This window comes from Netta rufina, assembly GCF_964035555.1.
Source record: "Netta rufina genome assembly, chromosome: 6".
In the NCBI taxonomy this organism is placed as follows: Eukaryota; Metazoa; Chordata; class Aves; order Anseriformes; family Anatidae; genus Netta; species Netta rufina.
Genome location: NC_140129.1, coordinates 28,637,559 through 28,658,265, shown reverse-complemented (window position 1 = coordinate 28,658,265; position 20,707 = coordinate 28,637,559). Strand labels below are relative to the sequence as shown.

At 38.3% G+C, this 20,707-nt stretch overlaps 1 protein-coding gene across 2 annotated transcripts in view; it reads right to left on the bottom strand.

The window, feature by feature from the left end:
* GYPC (glycophorin C (Gerbich blood group)) overlaps positions 1 to 20,494 on the bottom strand; it is a 36,613-nt gene extending 16,119 nt beyond the window's left edge. For both annotated transcript variants that reach the window (XR_014618564.1, XM_084289312.1), the window contains exon 1: positions 20,322 to 20,494. Coding sequence is in view for 1 of the 2 variants with exons in the window: in XM_084289312.1 (XP_084145438.1) it covers positions 20,322 to 20,355 (34 nt within the window). In the remaining variant the exon portion in view is untranslated. The remainder of the gene's footprint in view (positions 1 to 20,321) is intronic.
* Between the last annotated feature and the right edge of the window lie 213 nt (positions 20,495 to 20,707).

Below are 20,707 nucleotides of genomic sequence, written 5' to 3'. Positions count from 1 at the left end.
TCCAGTTGCTTCCACTGAAGGTGGGTGGTAGTAAGGTGCCTTACTGGGTTCATTAAAATGTTGTAAACTTTTAAATCTATAGAGACCACTAGGAAGCTTATGTTATTGTTAAAAACTTTTAACATAATTTCTGCAGTTTTAATTTTTAAATAAAATAAAACTTTATTTCCTTTCACTGCTCCCTTCTCAGGGGCTCTTTTTGTTCGTTGTATGATCTTGTACAGTTAGCACTCCTCTTGACTGTAAAAACAGATCTTAATGTGTCTCTATTGTCATCACTGATGCAAGACTTCTTACCACACATTTAGCGTTGAAGAACTAATGAAGTCTTAACTTCTCCATTGTTTATGCAACTGTGGTGTGTCCTCCTTGCCCTTTGGTTTATGTTTGTGCCTTGCCAACACATTGCATTCATGAGAAAATCATTAATCTATTAACCTTAGCATACTGATTTAATTTACAAGCTATAGTTAGAACTGGTTCACTACAGCTGCATGTGTAAAAATGAGTTGAACAAACTCCTGAAAACTTAACGTTAAAAATAAGTTAATTGTTCAGTTTGCTCTCTGGCCTGTGTTATGATATCAGATGCATAACACTAAGGCCTCTCTGGATTAAAAAAAAAAAAAAAAAAGTTATTACATATTTTAATATTTGCACTGAATGTGTAATACCCAGGCAGAACTGGCATCTCTTATCCAAAAGGGTCATCAGCCTGAACCCATCAATTTGACACATTCTGCTGAAAAAGCCATCACCATCTCCCATTAGATAATGAAACACATCAAGGCTGTTCTTTCAAAATTAAGGAACAGATTCTCATCTGTCAATCTGGACAAGAGACAGAATAATTTGGCTGCCATTTATATACTAAATTATTATAATGACAATAATGGTAAGATACAACAGTCGCATGATCTTTTGCGTAAGTAAATGGACTGTGCTCCATGTGTAAAGTAAATCATGCAGATTAAAAATATCTACAAAATAAAAATGCACTGGGCCCAATCCCCTTGCTATCCCAGATAGTAAATACTTTGTCATTCATTTTGAGAAGAAAAAATCTAGTCTCTTTCAATTAAAATCATGGTCTGTTCAAGAGTTTTCAAGCTGTATAATACAGTAAGCATAAATGGCATATTACATTAATTAGATTTAATTTAATTAGATTAGGATTGCCACATAATTTTAATAGTTCAGATCTGATTTTGGTATACAGCGTCATCAAATTATTTTTTACCTTTCTAGAATAAATAAATAAAACATTTTTTTCCCCTGTGTTTCAGAGAGTAATGGCATCATCCACATTTCTCCTTCATTTGTTAAACTGAATTGCACTTGATATTTGGAGAAAATCAGAGATGGAGAGATACACTAAAAGTCAGTTTGTCAAAAAATAGTGGTATGATATACCTTAATGATAAGAGGAGGAAAGGAGAAAGTGTCAATGACATTTAGGAAAAAAAAAAATCTTAAAACTGAACAGATACTCTATATTTTGAAGAAAAAAAAAAAAAAAAAAAACAAAAAACTAAAATATAAGAAAGAGAAGAAAATGGTTAAAGGAGCTGTATTATCTAAACAAACCATAGACTTTTTTTTAGTTATATCAAACTTTTCTATTTATTCCCGTAAGAGAACTTGAAAGAAAACTTCCTTTCTGTTTAAACAAAATATATATATCTGTACCTGTGTGTGTATATATATATATATATATATGCATATATAAATATATACACATACATAGTTTTATTTTTGCTTACTAGAAGTATTTTTTTCTCATTTGCTTGGGCTGCCTGAATATCAACCACTTATTCTGATGTTATTTAAGCACAGTATATCCACTAAGAGAATTTAAATGACAGTATCCCCTTCAGAAGGGGCAGATTTAAATTCACATTTTTCCTCCATAACAAAGTTGGCTCACACTCCAAATGTACATTTTGCTGGGGAAGATAAATTGATCTAGTATTGCTACATTAAAGAAGCAGTGACAAATGAGATATGAATCAAACCAGAAGCTACAGTTCATGAATAGGCAGTCTTCCTGCATGTATGCTTACTTCTTCCACCATCCCACTCCACATCGGAACAGAAAACTAATTTTTTTTTTTTTTTTTTTTTTTTTGTCAATAGAGAAGCTTTTGAAAGAAACACTAAATATCCAGAGAATCTGCCAAATAATTTCTTCCTGACTGTCCTCCACAGTCAACAACTTCAAGCTCTAGTCATTTTTGCTGACTCAAAATGAGAACAAAACAGCCATTTGCTCATGCACTGAGATCAAAGCAATGCAAATTGATTAACTATTGATTAGCAATTAACACTTGATTAAAGCAAAGCAAATGATTTTTTTGCAAATTTTTCAAATGATCACAGGTAATCAAAGTAGCTGAGGATGTATATGGTGAATAGCCATCTCAAAATCTGTAACAGATACTTAACCTCTAATTCTTGAGAAACAACTCATGAAAAGGCACACCTCACTGATTTAAACTTTACATGTTAGAAGCATATGCATAAAAATTTCAGCTGGAACCTTTCAGTGGAAAGAGTTCTTGGAGGAGGTGATGTATTGACAATTCCTTCATTTGTGTAATTGGTTATATGATATAGTAAAACAATTCAACCTCTGAAGTGCTTGTAATTATTTACCAAGATGTGCTTTTAATGTGTACCTACATGGTCTACCAGCCTCAATCTTGACTCTGGGGACTTTTTATGATGTCATCAGAGGACAAGGGGATCTATGTATTTTTAAATGTTGATGAGCTTGATTTTATAACCTTAACGACTCCGTAGGATTAGGTTTTAGTTTACATTTGAAACACACCCTTTTTCTGGATGTGTTATGATTCAAAACAAACATTAGCCAAAATTAGTCCCCCTAACTAAGACAGACCAAGCTGTTTGGTATGTTAAGTATTTCCACCAAATATGTTTGGCAGCATTTTTGTGCTGATTTTCTCTGTGAAATGTAGGTGTTCCTGTTGTATGTCTGATTATCTGTCCTTACAGACTTTAGAAGTTTTGACTCCATTATTCAGCTCCAATGGATTTTAAAGGAAGAGCAGGCACTTTTGCCTCAATTTTCCTGGACACTGCAGGTTAGAGAAAAAAGGGAGACCAGATTAGGCCAGCAGTGAAGGAGAGGCAGTAAGAACTCCATAATTTTAAGCTCAATTTGCAGCAACTGGTTGTCCAGTCACCACATGCTTTCCAATGGTTGTGCATGTAGGTAAATACGAGCTGCAGCAATGTCCTCTCCCTTCCCCTGCAGAACTGCTGTGGAAGGGAGCCAGTGTATGTCAGTGGTGGGATTTAGGGACATAAATCCAAAAGCAAAAGTGTCTCAGTGGTTCTGCTGCTGGCGAAAAGCTTGTTTTAATGAACATGAACATGAGAGGAAAGGAATGTGACCATTAGTTTATTAAAGCTGCTAAATGTCTGTTTCTAGTTTTGAGATTAAAAGATTTGACCTTGTACTTAAATTACAGGTGATGTGACCTAGAAATCACCTGGAAGCTGGTGAAAGCCTGCAGTCATGTACAAAGATATTATCCTGACAATTCAAAGGATTTAGTGCCCAGCTACTATCCTTAGAAAAGTATAATAATTTTCCAAACATGGGCAGGTTTCTTCCTTTATGTCTCATTCTCACCACCAATATTTTGTAGCTAAGCAGTTCTACAGGTGATAATTCTTGAAAACAGGAGATGGCTGTGCTCTGTTCCCCTGCTTATTTCATATGAATTGTATTCAGCTACATCCAGCTCCTACACCAATGCTTGCCTAAGGTGCTTGTCTACTAAGCATTGCAAGTAGAAATGTCAGGATGTTTAGCATATGCTCTTTAGGAACACAGAGATCTTTCCTGGAACACTGATGAGGTTAATATTATTAGTAGAGATATCTGTAGTGGAAACAATCTTTGAAATGCTTTAAATATTGAACAAATTAAACAAAAGATAAGAATAAATAAGACACCTTAGAAACTTGCAAGGCAAATATAGCTCAGGGTAACAACACTTCTCATATTCCAATGATTCTGCAATGAACATGCAGATTTCTTTTGCCTATCTGCTGCAATAAAAAAGACAAAGCCTGCTTTGTTATCTGAAAAGCATTTATGTATCAGTCCAATCTGTCTGAATTGAGTTGAGCAATTTTATCAAAAATTCTTTAGCATCTATCATTCATCTGAGGAATTCTAGACAGATTGTGCAATAATTGTTGGGAGAAAAAAAAAAAAAAAAGAAAGAAAAAAGTCTCTCTTGTCCATTGTTTTTGGACAGTTGTCTGGCTTTATTTGGCAAATAGAATATTGAACACATTAACAGAGCTGAGCATTAAAAAAAAAAAAACAAACACCAACAACCTGCATTGAAACCATATACTGAATATTTTTCAGTGAGGGACTTACACTGTTTTGAGATTCATTAGCAATTAATTAATAATGTTCCTCTCTCCTAATGAAGAATGAACAGTCAGTACTATGTAGGTGGAGAGATAATAACTAGCCTGATGAGATGTTTGGCCACTAGAAAAGAGCCTACATAATCTATACTATATCTGAAGGTGCTGCAGGAAGGACACCCCTTCTTGCAGGGAAATCCATTCAGCTCCTGCAGAAGTGTGATGAATTCTGGGGGAGGGAGTGGGAACTTCCATTCTTATCAGCCAAGAAGCCAATTTACCCAACTTAAGCCAACTACTAGCATAGATTAGAGGCCTAGGTTTCTGGAGACTATAATTAGGGAAAATAAATCCCAACCATTACTGTTAGCATTGCTCAGCCATCCCTTTCCTAACCTGTGCTGGGGGCTTAGCCTTTCTAAAAGGTAGTCAGAGCCTTTGACGTGCACTGATAAGCAGTGCTAGATCTCTCCAACAGGTGCTTAAATAGTGCCTTACATGTCTGCATTAGGCCTACTAAGTGTAGTCATATTTTCAGAAGCAACCTTATCCTGATGGTTGAAGTTTGATGATCTTTACAGTCCATTCCAACCAGAGCCATTCCATGATCTTGCCAAAATTTGTTGCTAATATATTCCTACATAGAGAAGAACATTCTTTAGTTTATTCTCCTCGTAAGGAGCCATTTTTGTGTTACTGCTCACTTGAATGGCTCTCTGTAGACAAATGTTGACTTTCATACAACTTGGAGGACCATAATCATCTCTGAGGCTTCTGCTTCTCTTTCAAATCTGGTTGACACTGGTTAGTAGATCCAAAAGTTCTTGATGTGAAGTGACAGATGGATGAACAGATGATTAAGCAGACAGTTAGACAGCAGGAACATATAAGACTCATTTCATTAGGAAGCTGGACTGAAAACAGAAATGGTAGTGGGTGGAAATAATGGGATGATATTCATATTTTGGTCACCAATTTAAAAAATCGACTTTTTTTTTTTTTTTTTTTTTTTTAATGATTCAAAGAATGTCTTTAGTGGTTTGAACAACAAAGGAAAAGCCAAAGGGACAGTACTGATATTTATTTTTTTTTTTTTCCAGCTCCTTTTTTTGGTCATAATGCCTCATTTTTATATAGTTTGGACTGTATTTTAAACTTCTAAAGCCAGATTAAGCTTGGATACTTCTGGCAATTTCAGTGGAGGATTAATGTGTGTCATTAAGCAAAGAAATATGGTCTGGTACTTTTCAATAGCAACAAATGCTTGCTAAGGCACTTCTCTGATCAACATGTTTTTGGCTTACTGCAAAGTCTTTGGGCTGTTCCTTTCCTAAATGTATGATATACACATGCAGGAAAGCTGAGAGTGAATTGTTGTGATTTGAGCTGGCTGCTTACTTTCCAGCTGAAAAGGGCATTCTCGCTCCTAACCCTTTTCCATTCAAGCTGATCCAACAGAAAACTGGCCCAATGGAAAAAATAAAAAAAATAAAAAATATAAAAAGGTGGCAGGGGGTATTTACTTATTGGTAAAATGATCAAAGTCACTACCATGTGGTCTGACTATTGGTTGCTCTGTTAACAAGGAGGGGTGTGCTAGGTGCAGACAGAAAGGGCAAAAGGCAGAAGTGCTCTTTCAGGCAGGTGAGGAACATTATATATCTGCACTCAGAACAAACAGGTTTCCCCAAAAGCGAAGCACAAAGGTAAAAAAGAGCTGGATACAACAAGATAATTCCTTGCTAGATTGCTCTTAAAAGAACTGAAAACTCATTTTTTTCACAGCCAAGTGATTCCTTTGAAATATAGTGGCTGTAGAAGGCCTTGGCAAAAGTTGAGGGCATGGTATTGTCAGTGTAAGAATACATAGGAATGTACTAAGAAGTAAGGGACCTCTCAGCTGTAAAAATAGGGACCCTCAGGCAGAGCTCTGACCCTGCCCCTCCCTCCCTGCCTTCCTGGAGGGATGTTGCTTTGCCATAGCTTAATCAGCAGCAACCACACTCTGCAGCTGCACAGCAGCAGTCATTACGGTCCCATTTACACTTGTGGCAAAGCAGGGCATTGTTCCAACACACAGTGAAATACAAAGTGGTACATATGCAAGGTGGGATTCATAAAAACACTCTCTGTTAAGCTGCTTCTGCTCACTTTGAAGTTGGTGGCAGATCTCTCACACTTTCCAACTGCACTGTTGAGCCGGTGGTAAAAGCTTTTAAAAAATCAATTTTATGAATATTAGAAACATGGCTTAAACAAGGGTCCAGTGTTAAGATCACCAGATACAGCCTCTGCCCATCCTCTCTGTTTTATCAGTTCCCAGATTTATTCACCAGTTGATTCTAACGGGCTGAAAATATCTGCCTTCTTGAACAATCATGAAAGAGCTTGATAATTTATCAAAGCTCTTTTATAACATCCCCAAACTATTTACCATTGCCTCCAAAGAAGTGTGCTTTGGAATAGTATCAGAAGGTCAAGTTATCCCACTGAAACACCTATTAGTATAAAGAAGGGTAAAAAAAAAAAAAAAAAAAAAAAAAAAAACAAAAAACAAACAAAAAAAAAACACAAAAAAAAAACAAAAACAAACAAAAAAAAAAAAACAGCACAGCCCTGGAAAGTATGAAGTCATAAGTAGAGTTCAGCCAGAGCAGGCTCCCATTAAACTTTGTTTAAGAGCCAAGTTCCACCCTAAGATATGTGTGAGCTGCAGTTTATTTCAGGGAGAGCTGCACTCTACTCCATGTCAGGGCAAGGCTTGGACACAAGTATGTATCTGTTATGAATCAGTGAAGAGTCCATATCCCTTTTGCATTTTTTGGTTCCCTCTGCATAGATAGAACAGAAATTTGAAAGAAGTGGATATAACAGCCTCTAATATCGCAGGACTTGTTGATTTTAATTCCCTCCTACCCAAGACCTAAATGACTATGTTCTAAATCCACTAAGTTACTCTCATGATACTTGGTAGCCTTTCCTTGTGCCACTCATGCTGTACATGCTGTATAAATAAGGAACATACACAGCAGTCTGGCTGTAGCTCCTTAAAGCTTTCCACTGAACATTTTCACATGGCAGATAGGAAGGAGCTCTACTGAATGACGAGGGAAGCAGAAGTGGCAAAAACTCCCTGCCCTCATCCTCTTATGCTTGCAAACAGAGGCTAAGCATGATGGCAACCCTTTTGCTGTGCTGAGTTGCATGGATAACTTCAGGCAATATCCTTTTGCATTTCTGGGGCTGGCTTCTGCTACACAACTGGCTGTTACAAGGGATGAGAGGATAAAGTCACATGCATTTCTGTGTGGCTCCTGGAGGCACTGTGGTTACCTGCAGGAGCCAGGTGGAGGGATGCCTTGCTCCCTGACACAAACTGTGCCTTCAGCAATGCTGAGTTCCCAAGGTTGAATTCCTTCAATTACAAGGTAAAAGAGCTCATTCAAGAAGAGGGAAGAGGGGGAAATAAGGCCCAATCCTGCCAAACGCTGAGCAGGTGGTTAAAGTAATTCAAGTGAGAAACTCTGGTAAATGCAAAGGCTTTTATAACACGACACCCCTTTAAACACTAAAATATTAACTCTTTCTCAAGAATTTCCTATTCTTCAGCCCCCCAGATGGTTGTCCTGTCTTTTTATTCTCCATTAGGTGTCTGATGCTGGCTGAAACAAGACCATCAGCGCACTGCTGTTACAGCACTTCCATGCAGAGCTCAGCAAGCATTTAAGTCCTGGTTAGGGGAGAAAGCTCAGTGCCATCAGGATCAAAACAATCTTGGTAATCACTTTCTTTTTTTTCTTTTTTCTGGACACCGTACCAGATGGGAAGAGGTGTCAGTATCCCCATCTCATCTCTGGGATGAATTGTTACCAAATCCCACTAACTAGAAGATGGTCTGGAAATATCCCAGAAAGAATGGGAAAGACAGAGATGTGTGTCCTGGGAGTCTGGAGAAATTATATGGCCCTCAGCCACATCTGTTTTGCCATGACTTTGCACCTACGAAGGGACTTTATTTTGCATTTCTTGCTACATCTCCCCCCACCCAGGATTATGTCCAGTATGGGAGAGAAGAAGTACAAATCCTTTTAGGGATATGGATGCATTTGCCCACAGATAGCAAGCTGCTACCTTAATATGCCACACAGTACTAGATGTTCCAGTTTCTCATCCAGTGAGGAAAATACACCCCTCTCCTCAGGAAGAAATCACAGATGCAGTTTTTAATCACAAGACATTTACTTCCCCCCCCCAGTGACTGCTGCAATTTCATATCTGACAAAAATAGTCAGCCAGGCCTCCAAAGGGAATAGCTTGTTTTTCCCCTTCTGGTCACCTCCAGCAGCTGCTGGACTGTGTAAAGGCCTGGGGTGGGCTGTTAAGCATTTGAAAGGGAGGGAGATCTACCCACTGCTTGGGTACTTAGGTCACTTAAGAACAGAACAGTGAAAGCCAATGGTCCCCTCTGCTCTGCTGCTGGCCCCTGGAGAAAACAGGACACAGGATATGCTTCCTGCCTGGGGAAGGCTCGCAGTAGCTGGGAGAGAAGCCATGACCTTTTCCTTGAAGGAAGTATAAGTCATGAAGGGGGGAAGAGCTGGCTGTTATAGGCTGCATCTTGTCTTAAAACTGTCATGTGGTTCTACCTCCACTTGCTCTCTCCCCCAGTGTTTAAAGCTGATCTTAACTTATATAGGAATGACACTTAAAACAGTTTCATCCATCTCTGCCACCACATTGTTGCTCTAGTCAGTCATGAACCTTCTGACAAGAGTCAGATACAATTGAAATTAAAGGTTTCATTCATCCCATCTGAAGGCAATCAGCACAGGTAATCCAAGAGAAGGGCTTGGCTCATGCTGTATTTCTAGCTCAAATTTATGTCCCCAGGATGAAGAAATTAAGCATCTCACACAGAATGTGGGAGGAGGAAGAGTCTTTGTCTTATATTAACAAATTCCAGAAAGGGAAATCTTTTACCAAGAAGCAATAGCAAAGGTCAGAGAAATAAAAAGCATTTATCTCCCCAGTCACATCCTGCCGGCCAAAAGTAGGAGGGGTGATTTACTCCTCTGTGGTACAAGGAGTCCCTTTTGAATCATTAATCCCGATGGAGAATGAACTCAGGAGCCATATACGTATTTTCTTAATTTGCAAGAAACTTGAATCGGCAGGAAGGATTCTTCTTTTGGAACATACTCAATAGGTTTATTTCTGTTTGCTACTCCCTGTCTTCACGGCTGATTCTCACAACAGCTCTAGTTACCACTGATAAATCATTTAGCCTTCATTAAAATTTGTGGTGATAGTAGATGAGGCTGCTTGGAACTAAATTAAGACATTTGAAGCATAGTAATACTAAAAAGTGAATATCTTAAATCAGTAAATTCTCATCCAAGCTTCAATGAAATCAATATGAGCAATCTCAAATTCCAGAGCACAATTATCTCAATGCCATTGACTTCAGCAAAGCAATGCTACCTTACAGTGAGTAGGGTGCTTCCTGAGAACATCTGTACAAACCTGAAAGAAGCAGAAATTGTCAAATATTTGCTTACATGCCAGGACTTCAGGTGATGAAGCTGTATGTTTGCAGCACGAGCTGATCAGAGAACATAAACCAAAAGTTATGGTAAGAGAGAGGACAGATCTGGGGGACACCTCTTGTTATGATTTTTATATTTCTTTATTGGTAATAAAAAGAAAAATAGTCTAATTTTACCTCCCTTTGACTCTCTGAAACCACCTTAAATATTTCTACAATGATTCAGTTGCTAAGTGAGGAACATTAGAGACTGGTTATCTCTGTTCACAATACACAGACATTTAAAAATTGCCACTAGCCTGTAATGGATGGCATTTTATACTTTTTACCTTGGAAAAACTTACTTGCAAAAAAAGTAAGGTAGTAGACAACTACAGTGTTGTATTCCAGTCTCCCAAGCAACACTCCCTCTGTGCACAGATTTGCAAGTTCTGCATAAATTTGGTAAATCCATATCCTTATTGCTGTAAATAACTTACAAGATCACAAATGTGGCTGAAATAGAAAATCCAAAGCTGGCTGGTGTCCTTGGATTTTATGCTCCCCTATGTGTGTGTGTGTGCATGCATCATCCCTTATTTTTGCTCTTTGTCACATAATGTGTCGCAAACTTAGGCTTTGACAAGTTGAAAAGTATGAAGATTAGAACAATCATGTTTACATGTGTTACCACCTGCTACTTCATTTCTTCCATGGTGTTTGAATGTTCAGGCACAAGGCTTTGAAACAATGCACCTTGAACGCACTTAAAAACTCTGCAGGATTTCCAGTTTGCTTTGATCTCCACAGTCTAGAGACTATCTCAGAGAATATAAATGAATATATTTAGGGGAAAATTATTTTCAAGGAGAAAATCCTAGAGTTCTTCCAGCTTGATATGCTTTGCAAGTTGATGTCATACCTAAGGTTGTTTTTTTGTGTTTTATCTTTAGGTTTCAGGAAGTCTCCTGGCATCTCTGTCCAGAATGAGATACATGATGACGTAACTTGGGAAGACGGATGTATTTAGCTCTCCTCATCGTGAGCACAAAAGTGGCAAACAATTTTATGGTGACTTTTGTTTAGAAAGGAAATGGAAGAAGAGGTGAATTCAGTCCTGAGGAATTTACAGACTAAACAAAGCAAAATAAAAAGAGATTATGTAGGGGAGCTATGCAGGAGAGAAGATTGTTTTTATCAAGAAGGAGTAGGAAGGATGTGAAAGGAAAGATGGTAAAAGCTTGTTGTTAATATGACTAGGAAGGAAACATTGATTGGAGAGCTGGAAACAAGGAAAGACTTGGCTAGCCCAGGCTATGAGCAAACTAGCTTCTTTCTGAGGGCTTTACAAATCTGTCCTTCCCATCTCTCACTACATGAAGTTACCATGTATGACTGCCTTTTGGAAATGACTTGGGCTTAAGCTTACTTCAAATTCTCCTAGATGGGCAAGTGAATTGTATGGGAGTGGTGTCTGAAGGCTGGATCCATCCAGCTCAAGGGAATGTGTTATAGAAGGTGATTTTCCTTTTTTTTAGGAATAATGCAAAGCCCGGACGCTAACCACTGCTTGAGTTCTAAACATGGAGGAGAACCCACCTCTCACTGGGAACTGGAAAAAGGCATCAAAGGCAATCAAGAAGGTTTCATGAGAATTTGTCTCTTTCGATTAGGTGGTCACAGCCTGCACAGGAAGAGTCAACAAAGCACCCTTTTTCTCCCCGACCTGCTATTCTTCTCAGCCATGCAGGTGTTAGCATAAGCCATTTTTCTACTCTTTAGAGAAGCCACTTGTTTCCATGACTGGCAAAGGAATGGGATGAGTAAGAGAAAAAGTGGCCAGGTACGCAGAGCATAATGAGTTTTGAAAAAGGTTTTGAAATTTTTGAAAAGGTTTTGAAAAAGAACAAGAAAACCATGGGTTCTCCTTTTCACAAAGCAAAGGGGAAGCTGGAATGGAAGCATGGCTCTGAAGGCTGTTTTGTTCCCTGGTCTGCTCTGCTCAACGCCTCATGCAGGGTTTTCTGTAGAGATGCAGATTAATCCTGTGTATATCCCCCTGTTTCCACCAATAGCTTAACTGACATTAGGAACTGGTTGTAAAGGCTTCTTAAAAAAAAAAAAAATAAAAAAAAAAATGATCCAAATGAGTTCAGGAAAGGGAAAATTGGATTTGTGTGCATCAGAGACTCAAAAAATCAAAATCCGCTGACATAATTATGGAAATTCAAGCGAGACAGACAATAATAAACTCTCCCAATCGTGGGATCCAGGATGTAAACAACATATATCCCAGGTTTGAAATAAAAATGCCTATGTCATGACAGGAAAGATCTGGAGAGGGGGAGGTGTTTCATAGCAATCTGTGAAGATGAGAGCAAAGAGAAACCAATGGAGAAGAGAGATGGAGAAGGAAGACAGGGCAACTCCCAAAGGAAACATGCTTCAGCCCATTGACAAGAGAAGATTTATGTCTTCCTTTCCTGTGCTATTCTTCCTTCCCACTGCCAGAAATGTCCTTGACAGAAGCGAGAAAATGGTGTTTAACAACCGAGACCTCCATGACTGTCCTTTGCTGAGATATGAGCACTTACTAGTGAGCTGAGAAAGGGATAGGCATGAAGTACTAGGAGGTGCAGAGGATATCTGAACTAGATGATCTGAGTGGGCAGATGTAAGAGAAGGGTAATAATCAGAAAATAGTCCACTCTCTGAGAGCATCTTTGCATCAAGGTACTTCAAGAATTTAATTTTTTGCTCCCTGTGTTGGACAGAAGAGGGACTGCGTTCATGACACTTGAATGAACCATCATATAATTAGAAGAACAACCTGTGCTAGCTCATGAGATCTGAGGGCTTCCTTAAAGTTTCAAGAAATAACAATATCTACTGAAAATGTGATTTCATAATAAAATGGTAAATTTCCAGCCCTAATATGTATGAAGAAAACATTTAAAATCAAATTCAACATTACACCCATGTAGATCTCAGAAGATAGAAATAAAATATAAAAATACAGAGTATCATTTTAGTTACTTCAGAATTTTGGAAAAGTTGCATAAGTTTCCTGAATTCTTGGATGACAACATTTTTAAGCTAACTTCACAATCCACTACAAATATATTTTTTCTATCTGCTCATGTACATGTAACCCTTTAATTTCTCTGGTTACATGATTTCTGAACTATTTGCATTACCTAAGGATTATTTGGTTTAGCTAAAGCTGGTAATCAGCAGCTGCTTTTTCATCCCCTATTAAGTGACTGAAATTTTTGAAATATCCAAACAACAGATGAGAAGGACCTTGCTTACAGGTTAATATGATTTTTTTATTTTTTATTTTTTTCAGAAAATAAGCTTATTCTTGTTGCATAGAGAGAAAGTTGTTTATGCAGAGGCATCAAGTTAATCTGCAGTAACAATTCTGTGAAGGCTATTCCAGTATAAATTTATTTTTCACAATTTGAGGTTGCTACAGAATTACAGAATTCAACTGGGTTTTGATTCTGTTTCCAAAGGAGGGTAGCTATTCTGTAAAGAATTAGTTTTATTTCACCATGAATATGCTAAAACTTTTTTTTTTTTTTTTTCCCCTAGAAAATTTTCCTAGAGATGCAACTAGGCAATTCTCCCAGCACAAAGAATCTTCCTTCTCATTTCTTAAATCATTATCTTTGATTATGGAGACATGGATCCTGCAATAGCATCCAAGATGGTCAGGCACATGTTATGCTGCTTTAAGTCCAAATACAGAATGATTCAGTTTCTTTACCCTTGTGAGCTGACTGGTTGTGGCCGTATATACAGTCAGCAGAGAGGCACCTGAATCTTATGTCTGCAAGAGAATATGGATGCTTCACTGATGTTTTACTATATCATATGAAAAGGATATTTTGTAATATTTCCAACTTCTTATATATAGCCTAAACCTCTTTCTTGCTTTCTTTCTTGTTGTTGAGTTTATGCCTCTGCTAAGCCTTCAAAAATCTGGTCATTTTTCTGCTACTTCTGAAGGTATCTATCATATAAAAAAGGAAAGATGAGCTTGTGGGTGTCGGTCTGTGAACAGAGATGCAGCCAGGGAAATAAAACTCTCCATAACCAGAAGTCTGACTAGTGAAAAAGCGTATAAATACAGAAAAGAGGTGTCTATACTTATCTCTATATAAGTATACATACAGATATAAACTATATAATATATATACATGCACAATGCATATTGTGTGTACGTAAAGAATTCTAATCCACTTCACAGGTTTGCCGGTGCTAAAATAATGTCTCTTTCCAAATCTAAACACTACACATATGTAAAGACTTAATATTTGGTTCTGCTGTGCTATAACCTTGTCACATATGCTCTTTGTAACGTGGACCACCTCATCAAATTAGACATTTTAAACATGCAGTCCCCAGTAAAACAGGCATTTATCACTCACAATAACATGGAGCTGTCACAGGGTGTGTTCAAAGGCCCCCCTGCAACTTACTGATAAAAAGCTTAACTCCATTTCAGGGCTTATCTGAAGAAGAAAGAGGTAGACCCTCATGAAATAACTGGAATTTCTTTCAAAGATGAAAAAGAGAGGGAAAGGGAAGGGAAAAAAATCACTTTAAAACTTAAATGCAGCAGAACAAGTTTAACCCGTTGAGATTTTCAGTGAAGTTTTCTGCTTCATCAGGAAGAACCCTGTGGTGAAACATATGTCAGAAGAGAAACAGATATGAGAAACTGGTCTCCTTTGCAGATGAGAAGATTAATTAAGAGGAAAATCACTTAGCCAGACGTCTCATTGGTGAAACTACACGTGCAAGGTACATCTGCAATAAGGGAGCAACAGAGCACAAGGCAGCACGTTGTATTTCTGTGCTAACATTGGAGAGAGAGGAATCTGGTGTGAATTAGATCATGATAACTCTTGGAGAAATTGAGGAGCATGGATCTTATTTCAGCTACAAATGATGAGCTGCATGCCTATTATTATGTTGCATGATTGTTGCTTCATGTAGTTGAATTATGGGATACAAATAAATTATCCAGAGCAGATGGTCCTTTTCTCTGTTTGTGTCCATAAACTGCTAGTAAACCAAGCCTGATTTCTCCAAGTGCCACTCCATTTGCCAAGTAGTTTTCAGAATGCTTAGCAGCAGGTGGATTTCTCATGAACTATGGTAACTGTCTACTGCATTTGACTTAGAAAATTAAGTCATGGTCTGTGTGCTGCCCAAATACCTACCCAGCTATGGTGTTCAAGTATTCTTGTCACTACAGCATTGAGTTCTCTCTGAGTTTTTCATGCATTTCTTATCACAAGTCAGATGTGAAGAAAAAAAAACTAAACAACACCACAGAAGAAAAAAAACACCACCACAAAGCAAAGATCCCAATAGTGGCAAACACTGAACTTAAAAGTTTTTCTGATGTTTCTGTGAGAAACAAGGAAGCCAGCTAATAAATGACTTTCAAGCTACAGTGGTGGTGTCTTTTTTTTTTTTTTTTTTCTTTTTTTTCCCCAAGCATGTATTGCATGTATTAAGAAATTACAGAATTATAAAGAGTAGGAATCAAAGAGCTCTTGCCCTAGTGGATCTACTGTAATCTATTCTTGTTCCTACCTTGTGGCTGCTATACGTGACTTTCCATAGCCAAAAGATGCCGATGGAATGGAAAGCAGTCATTTTTCTCCAACCTATAAACTTTCTGCTGCATGGAGGCTACCAGCCTTTTGAGGAAAGGGTGTTTGTACAGCACCTAGAACAATCAGATCCCTCTTGAATTTCTCTGTGCTATAGGAATACTAATCCCTCCGCAACAATAGAGACAGGCACTCTGCAGAGCAGACACACAAACAGACTTTCATTAGAGAATGCAGTCCAAAAAGCCTGTTTTACAAAAGGCTTTGCTGATTGGACTCAGTCATTGGAACAGTGATAGATATGGGGTATATTACACAAGAGCCTAGAAAGAAAGGTGCAGCATATCAGCAATGAGATGCAGACACTGTGCAATTCTGTGTTACTAATAGGCTTAACCACATAAGCAGCCATAACTGAATCTTTAACATCTTCTACTGTCTAAATCTTTTTTCTTTCTCTTTCTCTCTCTCTTTTTTTTTTTTTTTTTTTTTTTTTGGGGGGGGGGGTGGGGTAGCAGTGCTCAGAAATGCTGAAAAATCCGTATTTTAAAAAAGCCAGTTCTTATTTTGATGGACATCTGTCTTCTGCCCCCAGCTTAGCAATTTGCCAGCAGTTCTGCTGTTAATTACTGAAATTTCAGGTGACTTTTGAGACTTCGAATTTACAAATTTTCACACACATCTCAGGCAGTGAGAGTGTCAAGCAGAAGCTGTACGGTATAAAGCCAAATTTTCCCATTCATATGCACAGTGGTGGTAGACAAATATGTAAGCAGAGGTATTCAATTTACATAAATGTTTGTGGGACACATTTTGAGCCTTCTGTGCTAAAAATGAGAGGTTATTATAATACACAGATTTCCTCATTTATAAATGCTCACAAGTTTACCAGTGAAGACCAACATTTTCATAATCAAGTCTCTCCTTTTATTTATTTATTTATTTATTTATTTATTTATTATTATTTACTCTCACAGACAAGCACTTCTGTTGATTAAGGGCAATGAAAACAAATCTACTTTCAAGGCAGTGAATAATATGGTTAAAAGGCTACAGGAATCATTTGTGGCATTTCACAGCCCCTGTGCGAAGGTACTTGTATTGCTCTGGGAATAATCAAAGGACCAGTTTACAGCCCCTAGATGGACTGCATCATGAGTTATGGGGCAAGACTGCCCTCAGAACCAGACTCACCATTCACAGCTTTAAGTTATTTCACCTTTGTTGAGGGCCACCTTTGCTAAACTCTCAGCCTCTCTGGAGAGGACAGCACGCACATACTGGACTCTTTTTGGAGAAGCTCTAGCTCGCACATACTGGACTCTTTTTGGAGAAGCTCTAGCTGTCATTGTGGCAGGTGGAGAATCTGCACATGGTGGGACCAAGACCTCCTGCACCTGGGACAGGGCAGTGTAGAGTTTGCTCCCCCTGAGCAGCAACCTACATGATCTGCTCCTCATAATCCCTAATTAATCTGAAAGTTGGCATGTGGAGTATAGGAGGCCCCAGATAAAACATTCCCAGCATGCCTGGTACAGATTAAATCCTCAAAGGTACAGATCACCTCCTCTGAGGGGATGAACACCTTTGACCCCCAAAGATGGCTTTGCATAACTCACTGCCTTCCCAGACTGAACCTTTGACCTGGTGACGCTTACTTGCGTGAGTTCCTCACCTCATTTGAGCTGCCCCATTGCCTTGCAACTGGATCATTGCAGTCAAACAGGAAAAGGGCAAAAGCTTCAGTCTGAGTTAAGATTCCCAAACTTGTGGAATTCCTCCTATTGTGTAATAAGTCAGGCAGCTATTGCCTGTGCATCTGAGCAGAGGTAGGAAGAAGCAAATATATTAACAGAAAAAGACAAAAAAAAAAAAGTTGTATTTAAAAATCAGGAAGTTCACATCCCTGCAGTGAAACTAGGTCCCTTTAATAATGCTTATGATAACAATAATAATAATAAAAAGAGGAAAAAAGAAACTGAAGATATATTCACAACACAATATTGTATTGAATCCCAGCTAATGAAATTGAAACCTGAACTCCATTTTTGGTTTTGTTAGCAGACTTCTTTCCTTAGGTATTCCATTTTATTCCAGCCACACACAAATGTTCATTAACCATGAATGATGGAATAAATACACTACACACTGTCTAACATCAGCAGACCGAACTGCTGGCTCACCTGCCTCTCCACCGAGTATACAGAGCAGGATGGGATATCAGAGCCAGGCATGGGAACTGCCTGACATTAGGTGGTACAGCACCCCCATAGTGAGGCAGAATACATTTGCTGTCTTTGCAGAGGTGAACATTTTATATCTGAAACAGCAGTCTGCTCCCACCTGGATTGTCAGGATAATACTGTATTTATAGAATGAATAAAAATCCCTTATCAGCTGCAAGTGTATACAAGGAGATAAGCAAAGAACATGAGCAATTAAGTAACTTAACCCTGTTCAGTTTACATCAGTAGGTAGCTGCTCTATGGTCTCACCTGCAAGTACACAGGAAATAATTAATATGTTCAGCATAGTCAAAGGGTGTTGCTGATGCTTAATGCATTTTCACACCCATTTCGAAGATTTTCATCATATTTATGAAGAAGATTTGTTTTCCTGAACATTCTCCCTTCTTGGCAAGTATCTGTTGCCCAAGCTCTGCAATACACCAATTTTTGTTATCTTGTAGCTTGCAAAAATTACTGGAATTTAACTTAATAAATAAGACCCTTTTTCCCAAACCCGACCCCCCCAAAACCTCAGCCATTATAAAAATAATGCACCAGACTTGCATTATACAAGAATATGGTACTGACTTCCCTGTAAATTAATTTTATTCTTTATCTCTGCATTTGATCCATATCATTAAAACAAATGATCAAACAAAACAAAACAGGAAAAGCAACAACAACAACATCAAAGAGATACAAACTGAAATAAAACACAGGAGCATCCTGTCTGAATCAGTAAGGGAAATTATGAGGACAAGTGAAGAATAGATAGTCACTTTATTTCAGTCAGAATTCTTATTCTAGCTCCACTGCAAACCACTTATTTTTTTTAGTGGCAATCCTATGTTCTTAAAGTGGTTCAAGCTGAGAATTCCTGCCTAGATTTTGGAAAAATATCAGAGAACCTGATGCATCAGCATTTTTCATTATAAGTATAGAACACCCCCAAAGACAAACTAACACCTCATCTAGCTCCACCTTATGGCCTTCTGTGGGGTCCTCTGACAAGCTGAATCTGTCACAGGAGTGATACATATGGATTCAGGACTGTGGAACTGGTCCTGGACTTGTCACCTGGCCAAGCCTGTTACTAGAGATGCAAGGTTGGGTCTGGACCCTTGTTGATATTGCACAATAAGCAAAATGCACCTCAGTGAGTCACTACCACCTTCTTGCACACATTTTGAGAGCACCAAGTGTCAGTAATTTACTCAAGCTTTTGATTTTATTCCTAGAATCCTGAATTAATCTTATTACTTTTCTGTCAATAATAGAAAACAATCTAAAACAGAATCTATAGCTAACAAGCTATAATCTCATAAAGTGCTGAATAAAATAGAATAAAATGTAAGATAAAGCTAGCATGTCATCTTTCAGGTTGGTAGGAACTTGCAAAAAGGACTAATGGGTAAATAGAAATTTCTAGCTGGGATTCCAGAGATGTTGCTCACTGTGCCATTTCTGCTGGATCAGCCCGCCCCATTCAAAGCTTGGGAAGCATCGTTGCTGTTAACCTCCATACAGACCAAATATTCTCACAACAAATCTGGAATTGCTGGCACCTCCCAGCAATCCTGTCTGTACTTTCTGGTTTCATTACTGATACTGTGGTATGATAAACAATTCTGATATTGGCAGTTTGTTTATTAAAAATATTACAAAATTATTGCCTTGAATTAAAACAAGAAAGACTATATCAAAACCATGAAAAAGATACAGAGTCACATCCTGTTATTGCAGCACCAAAAACTTAAGAGTTTTTTCTATTGACTTTTCTGTTTATCAGACCAGAATCCATCTCCTTCCTTTCCACTTTCTTTTTTATACTGTCCCCAAAGGAATGCTACCACGCTGCAGTTAAGCTTTTGTGCTCACTTGACTGTTCAGGCCAAGTTCTTTCTTTCCAAGTTTACTAAAATATGCAGAGTTACGCCAGAAGAGGACTAGCCTTCCTGTACCCTCCCTTGCTGAGAAACTAATTTGCTTGTCCTTAAACCCACATTTCTAAATTTCCAGGAGCAGAAATGCATTGTGACTTTAAATATAGACTGTCAGTTTGTGGCTTGCGTCTCATATTACACACAGACAGCTTGAGACTCTAAACAGAAGTTGGGCAGCACCATTAATATCTTAGAAAAGCGTCAGTAAGCTTTTGAAATGCTCTCTATTTTCATTCCTGAAGGCGGAGTGGGGAGGGAAAATTATTTAAATGAAACCTTTCTAAGCCAGGGTTTAGATGGAAACATTATTGACTTTGCTCCGTCCTATTCACAAGGCAGAGTTTGCAGAGCCAGTTTCAGTTCTTCACACACATGCACACACACACAAAGAATTAAAAAGGAAAACAGTTTCATCACAACTTTTTTTTTTTTTTTCCTTCCAAATAAGTCTCAGGCATTCATTTTCTTTTTCTTATTTTTTTCCCCCTTTCATATGAAATGCATTTGAGATTCTTTTCCTTAAGCAGAGACTGGTAAATCCACTCTTACTGTAAGGAGGGGGGATAAGGGTACTCACGTGGTTGAGATGTCGTATTGTTTTGGTAACTCATAATTTACGCCTTTGAAAAATGCCTTATTTGTGTTGACAGTCTCTCTTCCCTGCTCAGAACCGACGGCGGGATTGAACAGAACAGCTGGAAGAGCCCAGGAAAATGCGGCTCTTGTTCAGGCTCTCCTTGCCTGGCTCCTGACCCCTTTACAACTGGAAAAGGAAACAGCACATGTGTCATTCTCTTTTGCCTGTGTAGCTCACATGAGCGGGGAGGGGCACCCATTTGCAGATAGCAGTAACTGTATTCAAGTTTTGCAAGTTGGATGTATTCCACCCCTTTGCTTTTACTAGCCAGCAACCGGTGGAAAGAAAACACTCTTTTCATTCTTAGCCAAATCCAGACTCACCTA